This window comes from Bos indicus, chromosome 27 (genome assembly GCF_029378745.1).
Source record: "Bos indicus isolate NIAB-ARS_2022 breed Sahiwal x Tharparkar chromosome 27, NIAB-ARS_B.indTharparkar_mat_pri_1.0, whole genome shotgun sequence".
Classification (NCBI taxonomy): Eukaryota; Metazoa; Chordata; class Mammalia; order Artiodactyla; family Bovidae; genus Bos; species Bos indicus.
The window spans coordinates 19,605,871-19,622,852 of record NC_091786.1 but is presented as its reverse complement, the minus strand read 5'-3'; the positions used below and the strand labels follow the sequence as shown (position 1 = coordinate 19,622,852).

The window sequence follows — 16,982 nt, the reverse complement described above, 5'->3', positions numbered from 1 at the left end:
AACTGAACCAATCTGCCCACAATGTGAGAGACTCAGTTTCCATCCCTAGGTTGGGAAGATCCCATGGAGGAGAAAATAGCAACCCATTCCAGTATTCTTGTCTGGAAAATCCCATGGAGAGAGGAGGTCAGGCTACAGTCCATGGGGTCACAGAAAGAGTCAGACATGACTTAGTGACTAAAACAACTACAACAAATATATTACCTACTCAAAATTAAAATGTAATATTTTTTAAAGGTGGTTAAAATGAACTCTGAGCTTCAATCTTTAACACTTAACCATCAAGCAAACAGTCAATCCATGTTTTTTCTATGGGGAATCTGGGCAGAAATCTAAATAATGCAGCTTCTATTGAATGTGAATTCTCAGAATAGATTTACATATCTTCAAGTTTTAACCTAAGAGCAAATAAGCATACAGACTGCCCTCTACCTAGAGCTGGAAAAGCACACTGTGACCTCAATCTTCCGCTCCATATACTGTGCTCCCTGAGGACACAGATGTACCACATGACAGCTGATGACCCAGTTTGAGCATCCTTCCCTCCCTCCTCACCCCTGGACGAATGGAAGATCAGAGACCATGCAAAAATCTCCAATGATGCTCAAAGCCCCAGTGCTCATAAACAGAGTATTTTGTAATGCCAAAAATCAACAGTTTCCCTTAAATCCTACCGGATTCATTATTATAGCAAGTTAGCTTAATATGAACCAAACTTTGCCCTTGTGTTCCCTTTATTAACATGTTACCATTTTGAGAATACAACTATTTAAAACTAAAAAAATCTCATTTATTATCTCCATTAAGAGGCTAATTGCAAAGAATCAACTTACTCAGAAATCTTAAAACTAAATGTTAACTTTCACATAGATTCAGATGCATGTTGACAAGATAATTACCACTGTGTGTCTGATCAGACCTTCCTGGACTTCACTCCAATGAAACTGAAACCCCCATCAGGAAAACCAAAGTCCTGAGTCCAGGACATTTGCTCACTTGAAAAATAGCTGGATAACACTGTTTACTCTCCTTGTTCTTTCTACTCAGAAATCTCAATTTAATAAAATTTCAAACCAGCCTAAAGAACTTATTTATCATCCTCTTAAAGAAAACAGTTGAAGGAAGAACAGGCCCATATTTCAGGCTCAGTCACTTAGGCACACAGACCCCCGCCCCCCTCCCCTCAAGGCAAAACACTTATTTCTGAAAGACTTAACCATTCAGACAGGGACTAACCTAGCTGCTGAGGATACAACCATTCTAAGGCAAGAACAAGCCACTGACAGAATCTGCTGGCTTTCTGAATATTAAAATCAAGCAAGAGACAAGACCTACGAGGAGAGGTTGCCTTGACTCGAATGAAAAATTATACGTAGCCTTCAGTAACTAACATTTGTTTCATATACTCACCAAATGTTTATCAAAATCTACCGTGTGGCTTTGCTGTGGGCAGGTGGACCTGCCTGGTGTCTTGGGGGTGGTGGAAGCAGGTATAAGAGGGCGGTGCCCTACAAAGATACACGAAGACATCTTGTGTGTGATAGTCAGCTCTTCCTGTTTAACTCACACACACAGCTATCTGCAAAGGTGATGGTCACTGGCGGGCATGTGCCTTCCGCTACATTACTGCCTTGACAACGAAGGCTTGTGGGTTAATAAAACACAAGCAGTGAGCTAACAAGCTTGGCCAGTCGTCTTTCTACTTTAATCTGAACCTCCTCGTCTGAAACACTTCCTGGGACACCTGTCTCTCCACAGGCTCTTTCTGTCAGTGTTTGCTCAGCAGTTGAGGATGGCAGTTTATGCTGAGGGAGAAATTCCATGACAACGAGGTCTTAAATGTGGACTACCTGGAAATATGTGCTCTGATAAGAGGGAGCATCCAGTTCTGAAACAATGATCCACATGACCCCTGTGCCTTCAGCAAATGTCTGCTGGATGTGCCTCTAGCAAGTTGGTCCCGGACTTTTACGCCGCAGAGACAGAAACAGGCCACTGCCGATGGCCATATGCTAATTAGGAAAGAGAATTACGTACACACAGTGCAGTGAGAAGATGGGGGGAACACCTGGATCTGCGACCAGCAAGAAAGGGTGCTGGAGACACAGTGTGGATGGATGTCTGTACGTCTGGCAGACAGATATGAGAGCAGAAAACACCAAGGCGGAGAAGTATGGGAGCCCTGGAGGTCCTGACGTTCAGTGCTGACAGCAAAGCACTCCTGAGGTTAAAGTAAGAGGATGTGGCTGGAAGCAGAAACAGGCTAGACAGGAGTGCCATACAAGGTTTATCCTGGTAGGAGACCCAGAGCAGTGCTGAGCAAGGGCCTGGAGACGCAGGGCAAGGGGGAGACCTGAAGGGGTGAGCAAAGGGAAGCCCGGGGTCGGGGAGGGACTCGTGGCCAGGGCAGTGAGAACCGGCAGGAAATGACTAATGTGTTTACGAGGCAGAGCACCTGGATCAAGAGGACTCCCGGGTAAGTCATAGTTTGCAGCTCAGAGGTAACACACAGAGGAGCAGATTAGCATGTGAGAATCAGAGAGAGGGCCGAGGGACCCGGTGGGCAGGCATCCTACACTCTAATACCCTGCTCCTCATTCTCCAAAAAGATGCTATTCTAGCCTCACCAGCCCCATAAGGCTTTCCAAATGGACTTGTCAGCTGGGGTGTCTTCCCCAGGAGCAAATCGGTTCTTTACTTCCCCTTGTCCCAGATGCTGCCCCTATACAAGCCAGGGCTTCCCTGGCGGCTCAGATGGTAAAGAATCTGCCTGCAATGTGGGAGACCTGCGTTCAATCCCTGGGTTGGGAAGATCCCCTGGAAGAGGGCACAGCAACCCCACTCCAATACTCTTGCCTGGAGAATCCCCATGGACAGAGGAGCCTGGTGGGCCACAGTCCATGGGGTCACAAAGAGCCGGACACGACTAAACACAGCACACACAGTGCAAGCCCACTAACACACACTTTCCTGGTCTAATGAACTGCAGATCCACAGAAATCTAGACGGTCTTACCAAGATTTTATAAGAAATCATTACTCAGTGTTGTACGAAAGGAGGAAGTTAGCATCCGCCTTGACAAGAGTGGAAGAAGCCCTCAAGCCTAACAACATGCCTATTATAGTTAAGGTGCTGACACTTGGTTCATGGCATCTAACCATTATTTAAGTAAACAAACTAAGAAACAAATCAGTGTTATTAGCTTAAATTTGTATAAACCTTTTCAATATTCCTTTCACTATGAGTTTGCTCTAGAAGTGTTCTTAGTAATCATAATGTAGAAGCCACACGTAACTTTTTTCTACTTCTAGGTAGGTATGGCATTTGCTTACTGTGGAACATTTCAAGCTCAACAAAGCACGGTGTTTAGACTTTTAAAATTACCCAAGATAATTCTTTTGGAGGCAGATGGGGAGGAGTGCCTTAAGACACCTATTAAAATTTTATAGTACTAGACTGTTGGACCTGCTGCAGTGCCATGTATCACATGTAAAATGGTTTCACTTTTTAATTTCAAAAGTAGATTACAGGATAGAAGGCATATTCCTATTAAATACTCTTATTTCAGGATAATTATTGCTTAGACAACTTTTCCTGAAAAACCAACCAAACTTGATCTTAAACATTTTCCATGTGGCTGGCAGGGAAAGCAAAGCACATTTCTCATGTTCTTAAAATGGACTACCAACTGTAAATAAAAGTTAACAGAAATTCATTACATTTGAAACAAAAATTTTTTTTTCAGAAATACTTTTAAGAAAGTATCAGTTCCGTCAATTTGTTGACTAATTTTCCATCAGTTTGTTTCTAAATAATAGAAGTGCACCTTACTATGTTAAGTTTCTGGATTTGTTTCAGGACTAGAAGAGCATACTGCAAATACCTACAAGTAGTAAAATTTCATGCCTGTAACATTAAAAATTCCAAAGATGCCAAATGAAAATATTTTTAATCATCTAACAAGCAAAAATTTCATCTGAAACATGAATTTCATAGTAGGGGAAGAAAATCTGAATTTTTATCTCAACTTAAAATAAGGAACAAGCGTCTCTTGTTATACTTATTTACAATGTATATGAACAAACTGGATAGGTCTTTCCCTGGTAGCTCCGTTGGTAAAGAAGCCACCTACAATGCAGGAGACCCCGGTTTGATTCCTGGGTCAGGCAGAGCCACTGGAGAAGAGATAGGCTACTCACTCCAGTATTCTTGGGCTTCCCTGGTGGCTCAGCTGGTAAAAAATCTACCTGCAATGTGGGAGACCTGGGTTCGATCCCTGGGTTGGGAAGATCCCCTGGAGAAAGGAAAGGCTACCCACTCCAGTATCCTGGCCTGGAGAATTCCATGGGCTTGCAGAGAAGTCGGACACTACTGAGCAACCTTCACTTTCGCTATCCTCAGAGCACAAGGAAGAAGATATAGATGTGACTGAGGTGTCACTTCACAGGATAGCAGCTCCAGGACTGGCTTTCTCTCTGTTACTAAGACAAATGACGGGAAATATTAAATGCAAGCCGTCATATGAACTTTCATTTTGTTTTTGTCTGAAGGATCATTTTGTCTGAAGAATCATAATAGGAACCTGAGAAGATGCCTGGCATCACAAAGCCGAGCTGGGCTGTTGATTTCAGCGATGACGGCATGCACCAAGACCCTTTAAATTTACTACATGGATGAACACGGCACCAAGAATAACACTCTGTCACCACAAGGAACCATTTCCAAAACAAGAACAAACAAAACTCTACATGGCCCTTCTGCTGTATCCACTGCAAGCACATGTACCTTGTCAGATTTTTAAAACTGTCTTTTCTGGACTTTTCCACCTTGAGCTAGCCAGCTTAGGTGATGTCACCACTGTGTCAACGAGGCCAGGCCCCGTGGGTCAGTGCTCCACGGCCACAGACGGTGTCCCTAACATCTCGGCCATGTGCAATCACGTGTTCTTCATCAAGCAGGGCCCCCAGCAGAGCAGCAGGGCTGACAAGGCACATGCAGACAAAAGATCTGAGTGGGGAAAATAAATCCCCAAAGTGGGTCAAAAATCTCCTTATTGTGAATTAAAGACGATAGACTACCTTTAATAGACAGTAGAAACAAAAGTTAGAATAGCCAATTAAAACATTCAACATTAGGAATTTCTCTAATACAAATGGGCTTCCCTGGCAGCTCAGACAGTAAACAACCCGCCTACCATGCGGGAGATCTGGGTTCGATCCCTGGGTTGGGAAGATCCTCTGGAGGAGGGCATGGCAACCCTCTCCAGTATTCTTGCCTGGAGAATCCCTAAGGATAGAGGAATCTGGCGGGATACAGTCCATGCGGTTGCAAAGAGTCCATCACAACTGAGCGACTAAGCACAGCACAGATACTATAAATAATAAATAAAAAGAGAATGTTGTTCTCAAAATATTAACCAGTTATGGAAAAATAATTTGAGTATGAGATGTCTAAAATTCAAGTAACAAGGAACAATAGGAAAAAGCCCAGTCTCTCATGCAAAAAGCTTTATTGGTATTAAAGTTACCCAGAGCTACATAATTGATGCCTTTTATAAAGGACTCTCATGTGCTAGGGCTTCCCTGGTGGCTCGGATGGTAAAACTTCGCCCACAGTGCAGGAGCCCTAAGTTTGATTCCTGGGTCCAGCAGATTCCCCTGGAGAAGGGAATGGCTACCCACTCCAGTACTCTTGCCTGGAGAATCCCATGGACGGAGGAGCCTGGCGGGCTACAGTCCATGGGATCTCAAAAGAGTCGGACATGACTGAACTAACTCTTTCTTTCTCAGGTACTGAAATAACCCAAAGTATTACCTAAGTCAAATAAGAAAAATAATGTCCAATTTTGGATACATTTAAAAACACACCTGTTGTCTTTTTACCTAAGAAAACAGTAATGTGCATACTATTAATAAAACACTATTACTAGCTGTGAAACATGCTTTAGAGCTAATAAAAAGTACCATAATCTGTATTATTTCATGTATAGGGTGATTCTCTAATATCTAAAATTCAACCTAAATATTTCAATGTTTCTAATTAAATAAGCATTTACTATATATGTTTCCCGTGCCACATTCTTCCATTTTTTCCAGATGAAAAACACTGTTTTCCTTCCCATTCTGAATCCAACTTCAAACTATACTGTATGGTTTATTTTCTATGTTTATATGAAAACAGATGCCACATTAAAGCACAATTTGGCATGGTAAAACTTTACCTTTTTCTTTCAACATCTAACTTTTAAAGGCTTATCAAAATATTACCTATTATGAGTAAAAATTCATTTAACATATCACTGCTCTCTTAAATAGACTGCAATAACTATGAAAGGGCACATTTTAATGTCATAGCAAAGCTGAAGCTATAAGACTGCCATACCAAAGAGTTCAGTATCAATCTATGCCAAGACATTTTTAACATAATGCCACTCACAAAACCAGTTCTTAGTAAATGCTTATCGATGTGGCATGAGGCCAGTGTAACTTTCAAAGCTGCCTTCCAGGAAACTGCAAAGAAAATTGTGGATTCACAGAAGCGATAACAAAGCGGGTGGTGGAAGGCCATATTTCTCTTCTATTGTTCTTGAATTTGATCCTTTTGATGTCTTTTTGCATTATACAAATGACTGAATATTTTAATTTCTTACAAAAAATTCTAACTATATATAGTTATTTTATGGAAGCTTTCTAAAATGCTTTCACTGGCTTCTATATTTTGTGATGTGTGAGAGAAACAGAGAAATTAAAATTTAGCATCACCTTAATGCATGACCATGAGTTCCACCATGTATGTTCCTAATAAAATATATCTTTTATTGACACATTTAAAATACATAAAACCACATTTAATGTTGAGAACATTCTTTCTCAGTGTACTATAACTGAAAATTAATTCATTTAAGAGAGCAAAATCAAATATTAACCTCTATGTCCAAACCATAAAATAACTTGAAAGTATCCAATTAACATAGCTACAAACTAGGTGATCATTACCAAAAAAAATTCATATCCTAAAAGAGAAGAAACGATGAGGTGTGTTGCAAGATTCAACTTGTTAAATGATATACTGCCCTTATTTATAAGCTATCAGTATTAGCTTTTGAGAAATTAGTTTTGCCTTCTCTGTGGCAGTTGCTGTAATAGGGCTCTAATCTCTCTTTACCTGCATGCACTACAGAGATTGGAGAAGTGAAACACTCAATTTCCCAGCTTCCTTTGCAGGTAGAAACAGCCATGTGACTTAGATTTAGCCAATGAGATGTAAGCATGAGTGATAGGGCACTGCCCCTTCCCAGGGTCTTGTTTTTGCTGCCTGCAGCAGCCATTGTGAGATCATGAGGCAACATTCATGAGAAAAAGGCTAAGAAAAGAGCATAGGTGTTAATCCTGACATTGCTGAGCCTCTGAACAAGGTAAGAGCTGCTTCTTGCTACGTGAGACAAATAAACTCCTTTTAAGCCACGCTGTCTTAACAAACTGCACCTAAAAGCATTTCTGGGGCTTCCCTGGTGGTTCAGTGGTAAATATGTTTCCAGTGCAGGAAACACAGGTTCGATCCCTGATCCACGAAGATCCCACATCCTGCGGAGCAACTAAGCCCTGTGCGCTACAACTCTTGAGTTCATCTTCAGAGTCCACATGCCGCAAGTACTGAAGCCAGGGTGCCCAAGAGCGTGTGCTCTGCAACAATAGAAGCCTCAGCAATGAGAAGCCCTTGCAGCAACAGAGACCACACACAGCAAAAAATACATACATAAAACTATTTTAAAAGCATTTCTGTTGGACGGTCTGAAAAGTGAACACCAAACATAAGAACACTACAATGACTTTCGTTCTAATTAAACACTTAATCCTGTTCCGCCTCACTCTTACCAAATACCTAGGCAAAATGGTTCTCTTTAGTGTGGCTTCAAGTAAATGAAAATATCTTGTGTTATTAATAATACTCCTCTTGCCTTTCCTCAGAGTATGTGTAAATACACACCTCCCCTCTTTGCTTAGAGTAATTGCTTTTTACTCTTACTAGCTCAGCAGAAAGAATTCTCTTAGTGCAGTGAATTGCCTTCACTTGGGTCAGTGAGAATATCAACTCTGAGGTTCAAACTGGCACTTTTCATAATAATGAGTACAAGTATCTCATCCCCAGCTGCACAGAAAACCCAGATTCCAACAGAACTGGAGGCAAGAAATATTTCTACAGAGATGATTCCTTTCCCTCTGCTGACTCATAAGATGGAAATGAATACGTTGAGGCAAAATTCTGAGCTACGCTGAACCGGGTGCTTTGGTGAAGTCAGTGAAACCACTTTGGGCCCTCTTAGCAGGTGTGGGCCCTCTTGGGATGCTACCGTCTTCGCCTACTCTGGACGTCCTGCAACATCACCCCAAACTGACACATTCAAATTCATTCCTTGCGTCTGTTTAACAGAGGAAATTGTATCCTGGACTGGACAGCACACTTTGCCAATCAATTTATTAATATTACAGCACACAGCACCCTGAGCAAAGGTTGGTAAAAGGGCCCATTCCATCTGGACTCCTATAACCACCACCTTACTGCTGGCAGCTCCCCCTCCACAGTCCATGCTCCAATGTGTTAAAATTCTTTCATTTTCTTGAAGGAGCTCACCTTCAAGGCTTTCCTCACCTCCAGGCTTTTACATGCTATTTTCTCTCCCTGGAACACCCTCTGTTTCTTGGCTAATTCCTCCTATCCTGGGGTCCCAGCTGACATGGCTCTTCCCGTGGAAGACCTGGGGAGTCAGCCTCACCTGCCGGGAGCTGCCTGGACACCTAGTCCATGTCGTACCATGACTGTCTGATGGTCTTTGCCTGACTCCGTGGTAAACTGTGGGCTGTGGGAAGGCAGGGGGCTACGTGTGAGTTAGTCCTGGCTACAATATCAGCATCTGGCATTGTACCTGCCACACAGGACATGTCTAACAAATACTTATTTATGAAATGAATGACTTGACCCTGCAATGTGAAAAGATAATCTGGAAGCAGGGAAAAGGCTGGTTGGTGGCAAAGACCAAAATTATAAAATCCTTCAAAAAGCTCCAAAGTATTAGACTGGGTGATGACAAAACTGTTGATATTTGACCTCTGAGAAGAGCAATTTCAAATGCTTCAGCCTAATAATAAAGCCTGAACTAGAGCAGGCAGAAGGCTTCCCAGGTGGTACAATGGTAAAGAACCCACCTGCCAATGGAGGAGCCATCGGAGACTCGGGGAAGATCCCTGGAGGAGGGCATGGCAATCCACTCCAATATTACTGGGCTTCCTTGGTAGTTTGGTAGCTTGGTAAAGAATCTGCCTGCAATGTAGGAGATCCTGGTTCGATTCATGGGTCAGGAAGCTTCCCTGGAGGAAGGCATGGCTACCCACTCCAGTATGCTTGCCTGGAGAATCCCATCGACAGAGGAGCCTGGCGGGCTAGAGTCCTTGGGGTCGCAAAGAGTCAGACACAACTGGAGTGACTGAGCATGCCCGCAGAATAGTGAGAGGGTAAAAACAACAGGGATTTTACAAGACAGAGTCATAGATTCTTGCAACCCATGAATTGTGGTTAAATGAGAAAGAACAGTGGGGGCTTTGAGGATATACTAAGGGCCAAACAACGATGGTGTGAAGAGAAAGAAATCAGTATTTGCTGAGTTTGGGAAATAAGCAGAGAACTCGTTTAGATAAGAATAATTTTCAGGTGTCAGTAACACATCAAGGACTTTTAAATCTGGAGCCAGAAAATTCAGAGAATTTGAGGTTGAAGGGACCTTGGAAATCATCTCGTCTGATTCCTTTATTCTGTATCCCTGTTTGGTTAAGTGATCAAGGTCACTGACTTGGTTACCAGCAGAACCGAGGCTACAACCCTGGGCTCTTGGAATCCAGGCCAATACCACGGTCAGTGCAGCAACCAATAGCAACACCACCTCTTTTTCTACTGTTTTCAACCCAGGTGGATAAGAAGAAATGTGACTACTTCAGTCTATTTTTTATTGGAAGGTTTCTCAGACCCTCTAGTTGTGCAAAATGGATAAGCTCATAAAAGATTCTTTCTGGGCTAAGTAGAATTATATTCTTAATTATAAAATGCTTCCTACATGCAAAACTCTTTTTTCCATCATGGCTATTCACTAGATCTAACAGAATTACAGCAAGATTCACAGCTGGAAAAAAATCTAAAAAAAAACAAAAAACAAAACCAAGAGGTCCCAGGTTTTAGTCCCATCTCTGCCACTGGCTGTGTGTCCTTGGGCAAGTTAATTCTCTGGGCCTCCAACCTCCTGGTGTAAAACCAGAAGAACTAGATCACCTTTAAGTACACTGAAACTATGATGGCCATCAAATGAATGGTTAAAAATATTTTTATGTAAATCCAAAACATAAAATATGCCCCAAGTGTCACTATTAGTCAAACTCTGGGAATAAAAGTTTTAAGCTGCCTTTGTAAAGCTATCTGCTTCATAAAAACAGTAGAAACAACCTAAAATGTTTGCTAATGGAAGATTGGTTTAAATCATGGCTCAGTCAGCAATGGGATGTTATATGACTGCTAAAACGCACGTGGTAGATAAATGCCTTAACATTCAAATCTAAGATACATCCATGCTTAAAAGTAAGCTATAAAAGGGTATATATTATGCTTCCATTTCTGTAAAACAAAAAGGGGTAAAAAAGCTTACATGGGCTTACACATGACTCGAAAAATTACTGGAAGGATAAACAAGCCCCCACGAGCGTGGCTGCATCTGTGGAGAGGGCACAGGGCCTGGGTAATAAAGAGGCTCACCTGGAACTGTACAACCTTCTGCACTGTCTGATTTTCTTTTTAACTTGGAATGTGGATTGATTTTTTTTTTTTTAAGTTAAAATTAAAAGCCACTTGGGAGCTATTTTAGATTACAGATTGTTACAAATACAGGGTACCCTTTTATCTTTATTTTTCACCTTTTTATTCTTTAAAGTTGGGAAAAATGACTGGTGTATAGGCTAGGAGAGACACAGCCACTGTTTCCCTAGGAACTTGTTCCATTTACCTTCAGCTGTCAGCTCAGACCGAGAGGGAAAGGCTGGCAGATTCTGGCTGGCAGATTCCAGTGACAGGTCAAGGGGAGTTATGAAACACGAGGAAGAGGTGCTGGAGAAAAACGGGAATTATCCCACAGGGCAGGGAGATGCCCCTGGGGAAACTAAAAGCAGTCAGCTGAGAAAAATCACTGGGGACAGAGATGGAAAACAAGACCCAGAAGAGCCGGCATTCATGGGGAACAAAACAACATCTACTCAATATTTACATACTCAGAGGATCCTAGCACGGTTACCACTAACCAGCCCAGATTCAAAAGATCAGCACTCCCCGTGTTTATAGCATGAAATCAACTTAATTGACCATAGTTGCAATTATATCCAAACAACAGGCAGCGACAGGAGGCAAATGAATCCTCTCAAAGTGGGCAGGCAGGTGACATGTGCCTAAAATATACTCTGCATTCATTTCCATCTCTAGGCACAGAAAATAAAAAGCAGATACAAGCAGGAAGATTAGAGGCAGTCTCTTGTGATTTGCAAACATTTTCGCCATGAAGCTTGGAAAACTTAATTTGCCATTCATTTCCTACCTGTCCACAACCATTATGATGCTTTATTTCAGCATGTTGAGAACACAGCCATCATTTAGTATACCAAACCAGCCTGTCACAACCTCAGTGAGGAACTACAGAACGAAAAACTACAGAACCCTCTCTTTTCATCTCCTTCTTTAAAGGAAAGAGAGCTAGTTGTCTTGATTTACCTGTCTCCCATTTCCGAAATCATGTGAAGGAAAATGTAACTGAACAGGTGCTGATTTTTTTTTCCAGATCTGGCTGGTGTCAGAGCAAAGAGCTGGGAGCATCCAGGCAACAGTTCGGCTTTCAACGAACAAGCCAAGCAGACAGTAGCTTGCAGACAAGGAAAAGTGCTAGGCACATGTGTTGAAGCACAAGAGAAAGCGGCTTATTTTGACAAATTATGCCTGGTTCTCCATTAGAGCTTTCTTTCCTCAATAATCTGTCCCCTTAGGAGATTTCTGACAAGCACCTGCAAGGTAACCGAGAAGCCCCCCCACCCAGTGTAACAGTACGGAGAGAGGTGTGCCAGACAAACCTGTGTGGAAAATAACAGTGCTTTTCCGAAACCCTGAAGGAAGTCGCAGATTCCGCAGCAACCCTTTGGCAGTCAGCCGGACGTGAATGGTGGACAAGGAGAACTTGGGCGACAACAACATGTCTTCAGAGCAGGTGGAAAGAAAATGTCACAGAAGAACCAGCTCCCACACGGGCTCTCACATACTGTCTTTTCCAACCCTGCACTCTTCTCCCAGGCCAAGAAGCACAGCGAGAGAAAACATGCCTACATGCCAGACGCTGCTTACCGCGCCCACACAAAAGAAAAGCCCCAGAGCTATCCAAGTGCTTCTGGCTTCCGCTTCCACCGCCAGATGTTGCAGAAACAATGCTCTTCCTCTGAAGCAACTCCTCCTAGCAGCCCCAGCAGTCAGCAGCCTCTGAGTGACATCACACTGAACATGCTATGGGGTTGTTATGGTTTGCATCAGAGATGGTGAAGGGGAGGAGAAAGTGGGTGGTCTTAGGCGCTTTACATAACAACCAATAATGTCACCGGTTCGGTGATGGCTTGGAGGATCCTTAAGGGGAAACAACTACTTGGAGGCGTGCCTAATACTTATTTAGTAATTATAAAGAATTAAGACTTCATTACAGTAGTCTGTATTCTGCTTTTTTAAATTGTAACTATATCTATAATTTAAACTGTAATTATATATACACACACACACACACTAGTAGTAACACAGGGCATTTTTTCAGATATTTTACATAAACCTATATAGAAACCTAATACCTGAGACAAATGTGTTCCCAGTTACAGTTTTAAGTAAGATGCCTACTATAACATCTGGAGCTAAGGTAGCACTGTAGGTCCATTATATTTCTAAAAAAAATCTTTTTACTGTATTAATGAGAGATTGAGGAAAGGTTAAAGTTCAACTTTACCACTCATATTCTGGAGACCTCACTAATAACCAACAATTAAAGTTTAATGCAATACCTCTATCAGATATAATTGAATAGTTCCAGAGGAATAAAAAATTAGTCTGACAAGCAGTATTCTAAAGACTCCACTTACTGCTTGACTCATTGCACTTACAGAATATCAGGCGACCTCTCAAGAATAGTAGTGTTTTGAGATTAGGAACACCAGGAAGGTGAGATTATTGTGTATCAGTAAGAATTGAGATCTAGCAAATGTTTACTTGAGTAGAGTCCTTTGTAAAAAGTACATTAAAATATGATGGCAAAAACTAAAAGATGTTGCAGGAGAAAGGCATGGACATAGAAGAGAATTGCACCCGCAAAATGCTCACTTAGGTGAAGCTAATATTATTAAACCAGGAAGAGCCCAAACTCTTGATAGATTTTAATTTTAAAAAGTATAAGAAAACAATATGTAAAAAAAAATGATCTATGCATGTTTCCTAGATTTCCAAGGCTTGATAACAGAAATAAATGTGGCTGTTGACCATAAATAACTAATAGATGCTATGAGAATGTGCAGGACAGTTACTCTTTCAGAAATTCTCTAGAGTGTTCAGGGTGTGACGAGTGGAGGAGACAGGCAGGAAAGGAAATTCTGAGTAATTCCTTCTCCCTTTGCACTCACCCCACCCGCCCCCTCAACCCCCACCCAGCCTCTGTGGGCAAGCTACAACCTATTCATACACAGACAAGGGGTCTTGTTAACCAAGGAATTAAAGTCTAGAAAAGCTACATTTAGGTATTGCTTCTTCACTTTATCACAGTTTTTATTAAAAAGCAAATTAATTTGCCACAACCAACTGTCCTTCCTGCTCCCCACCAAGAAAAAAACACTTGTAAAAACTAAGATTAAAACCAGCATTAAAATTATAAATAGAAGACTAAACACTGATATTATTAAAAATAGACACGACACCACCCTCTTTACATGTTTTTTGTTTTGTTTAGTTTTTTGTTAGTTAAGTAATAGTAAACTCTATCCTGGTTGAAAGGGAAATCCTTTAGCCCGGACTACTCCAAAAGAAGAAAATAGCAACATGCCATCAATTCGTTATATTTATTACAATGTCTACTTGAACTACCCTAAGCTATACCACATATATGAAAAGTTATGTTGCTAATGATCTTTCTAAACAGCAGAGCATGGCTCTCTGCTTCTCCCTGTGAGTGACGCCCTGTGGCCCTGGGAGGCTTGCGGTGTTTCCCATCCTCTGGGGAGCTCCTTCCTTCAAAGGCAAAAAGCCCAAAGCCAAAAAACAGCACAGCTAGGAACTATAAGAATAAAGAGAAGCAGTGCATCAAAAGGAAAAGTCAAAAGTCAGAAGGAGTAGTTCCCGTTTCTACAGCAACGTGTACACACACACACACACACACACACACACACACACACACACACACACACAGGGAAAAAGGGAAAGACTAAGAACAGCTCAAGCAGGGTTTCTATTCTTTCCCAAACACAAGTCTGCCGCCTGGTGGCGGTTCAGCACAAGTGCACAAAGCAAAAAGGCAGCCTTGACAATTGATAAACAGCCAACTCAAACAATATGCTATGTGCCAGGCACACTCCTAAACGCTTTTTATGCATGCACTCTTTTAAATAATCAATCAGCAATAATTGCAGGGTTACAACAATTTTTATTTTATATATATAGATAGATAGATACACACACACTTCTGGGGGGTTGGGGAAGCAGATTTTAAAACTGGTTCAGAAAGATCAAATAATTTACTTCTTTGACCAGTCACGTGTACACACACTGTCATTTCTGAATTTATACCAAATATAGAAATATAAGAAAGATAAGAAAGTGTTCATCTTTAATTATACAAAGTCTTAATTTAAGAGGACGTAAGGAAAAATTTAAGGAACTTTTAGTACTTAAATGAGAAAAATGTAATTAGTTATAAAAATTAGGAGTAAGATCACAGAGTCATTAAAATGAAGTTTTTTTTAAAAAAAAGTTTAAGTGGTAGAATAGCTTTATAAAAAGCCCATGATATGAACTGAGTTTCTATTAATGACACAAATAAAGAAAAATAACGAATAAATAATCGTATAGAGTAACCCACTCCAGTACTCTTGCCTGGAAAATCCCATGGATGGAGGAGCCTGGTAGGCTGCAGTCCATGAGGTTTGCTAAGAGTCGGACACGACTGAGCGACTTCACTTTCACTTTTCACTTTCATGCATTGGAGAAGGAAATGGCAACCCACTCCTGTATTCTTGCCTGGAGAATCCCAGGGATGGGGGAGCCTGGTGGGCTGACGTCTATGGGGTCACATAGAGTTGGACACGACTGAAACGACTTAGCAGCAGCAAGGCTTTAAAAACTAAAGAAGGTATGTTATGGATGATAAAAGTGTTTGGCAGTCAATGTGTTACACTGTCACAGTAGATTCAAACATCAAGAATCACAGATCTCACTGCAGTCTGTATAGAAGTGTGTGTGTTTCATTAGTGACTTGACATTAGAAAACAATGATGCTATGGTTCCAGCATAGGCTGTGCGGGGTTGCTCAGATGCTACGAAATACATCCAACTAGGACAGATTTATTCGTTATTGTTAATGATCATTAAGAATCTGGAGATTAATGCTTAACCAGGGATTCAAGCATCTCTAATTCAACCAATCTTCCCAAGAACTCCAGCACGAGTATCAGTCTTAACATTTATTATATTTCCTTCCTTTCCCTAACATAGCCCTAATTGCCAGATTTTCTTTTATTTTTATATATGGCACTTTTTAAGTTCAATCCTCCATTCCTTCCATAATATCTTCTTGCTTAGTAGTAAGAAGGTCTATAAGACACACTGTAACTATCAGAAAATTCACATGAAACGATTAGGAAGGGCTTCCCTGATGGCTCAGTGGTAAGAAATCTGCCTCTCAGTGCTGGTGGCACGGGTTAGACCTCTGATCAGGAAGATCCCACAACTAAGCCCGCGCGCCACAACTACTGAGCATGCGCTCTACAGCCCAGGCATCGCAACTCCTGAGCCCACGTGTCAGAGCTCCTGAGGCCCGCACGCCCCAGAGCCGCTGCTCCGCAACAAGAGGAGCCACCACAATGAGAAGTCCGTGCACCGCAACCAGGGAGTAGCTCCCCAATCGCTGCAGCTGGAGAAAAGCTCGCTCAGTAACAGCCCAGTACAGCCAAACGTGAATAGATAAATAAAATTCAATCTCCACCCAACCCATAAGATTATAAATTCTCCAAGATTAGCGGCATTACCTTTTAGTGCTGGTCGCCCCAAGTAAAAGCAACAATGTTTTATCCACATACAATGTGTGTTTTTAAAAACGAAGGGGAAAAGTGTGTTCAATGTAGAATTTTTTAAAAACTCAAATTATCTGTACATCATAGTGCTCTGTAGCCAGTTATTTTTAAACTTACAATTTTCACTTAAAACTTAAAATTATCATGTGAAAATGATAATGGCAATGATAATGGCATTATCACTCCATGGCATTAAATAATCCTCTATGTTACTATTTTAATGGCTTTAAAAATGTTATAGAAATGCCAGCGAAGATAAACAACACCCACTGTTTAAATCATTCAGACTGTTTCCAATTTTCCCCCCTTTTAAACAGTTCTGAAAAGCAATAAATAAGTCAATCATTTTCCTAGAATCAGTTCTGATAAACGGAATGCTGAGGTAGAAGGCTTTTGTCTCATGTCGCCAAAATGCCTCCATCCAGGAAGGGCTGCCGTAACTTACGCCACCTCCCCCCACCCCCACAGTGATATGAATGAGACAATTAGTCCCCACTCATTTCACCAGCACTCTTAGAAATATAATATTTGTCACTGCTATATTTTAAATGGATAACCAACAAGGACCTATTGTATATAGCACAGGGAACTCTGCTCAGT

General features: G+C 41.4%; 1 protein-coding gene and 1 non-coding gene across 9 annotated transcripts in view; one reads left to right on the top strand and one right to left on the bottom strand.

Moving 5' to 3' along the window:
* MTUS1 (microtubule associated scaffold protein 1) overlaps positions 1 to 16,982 on the bottom strand; it is a 187,219-nt gene that overhangs the window by 52,832 nt on the left and 117,405 nt on the right. The window contains exon 1 of one of the 8 annotated variants that reach the window (XM_019953411.2): positions 12,150 to 12,716. The exons of the other annotated variants lie outside the window; for them this stretch is intronic. Within the exon in view, the coding sequence (XP_019808970.2) occupies positions 12,150 to 12,270 (121 nt within the window). The 5' untranslated portion in view covers positions 12,271 to 12,716. Of the gene's footprint in view, positions 1 to 12,149; positions 12,717 to 16,982 lie in introns of those variants that run through there. 8 annotated transcript variants of the gene reach the window in all.
* Positions 3,043 to 3,166, top strand: LOC139180262 (U6atac minor spliceosomal RNA). The gene has a single exon (XR_011564595.1). It is a non-coding gene; the product is annotated as a U6atac minor spliceosomal RNA (small nuclear RNA).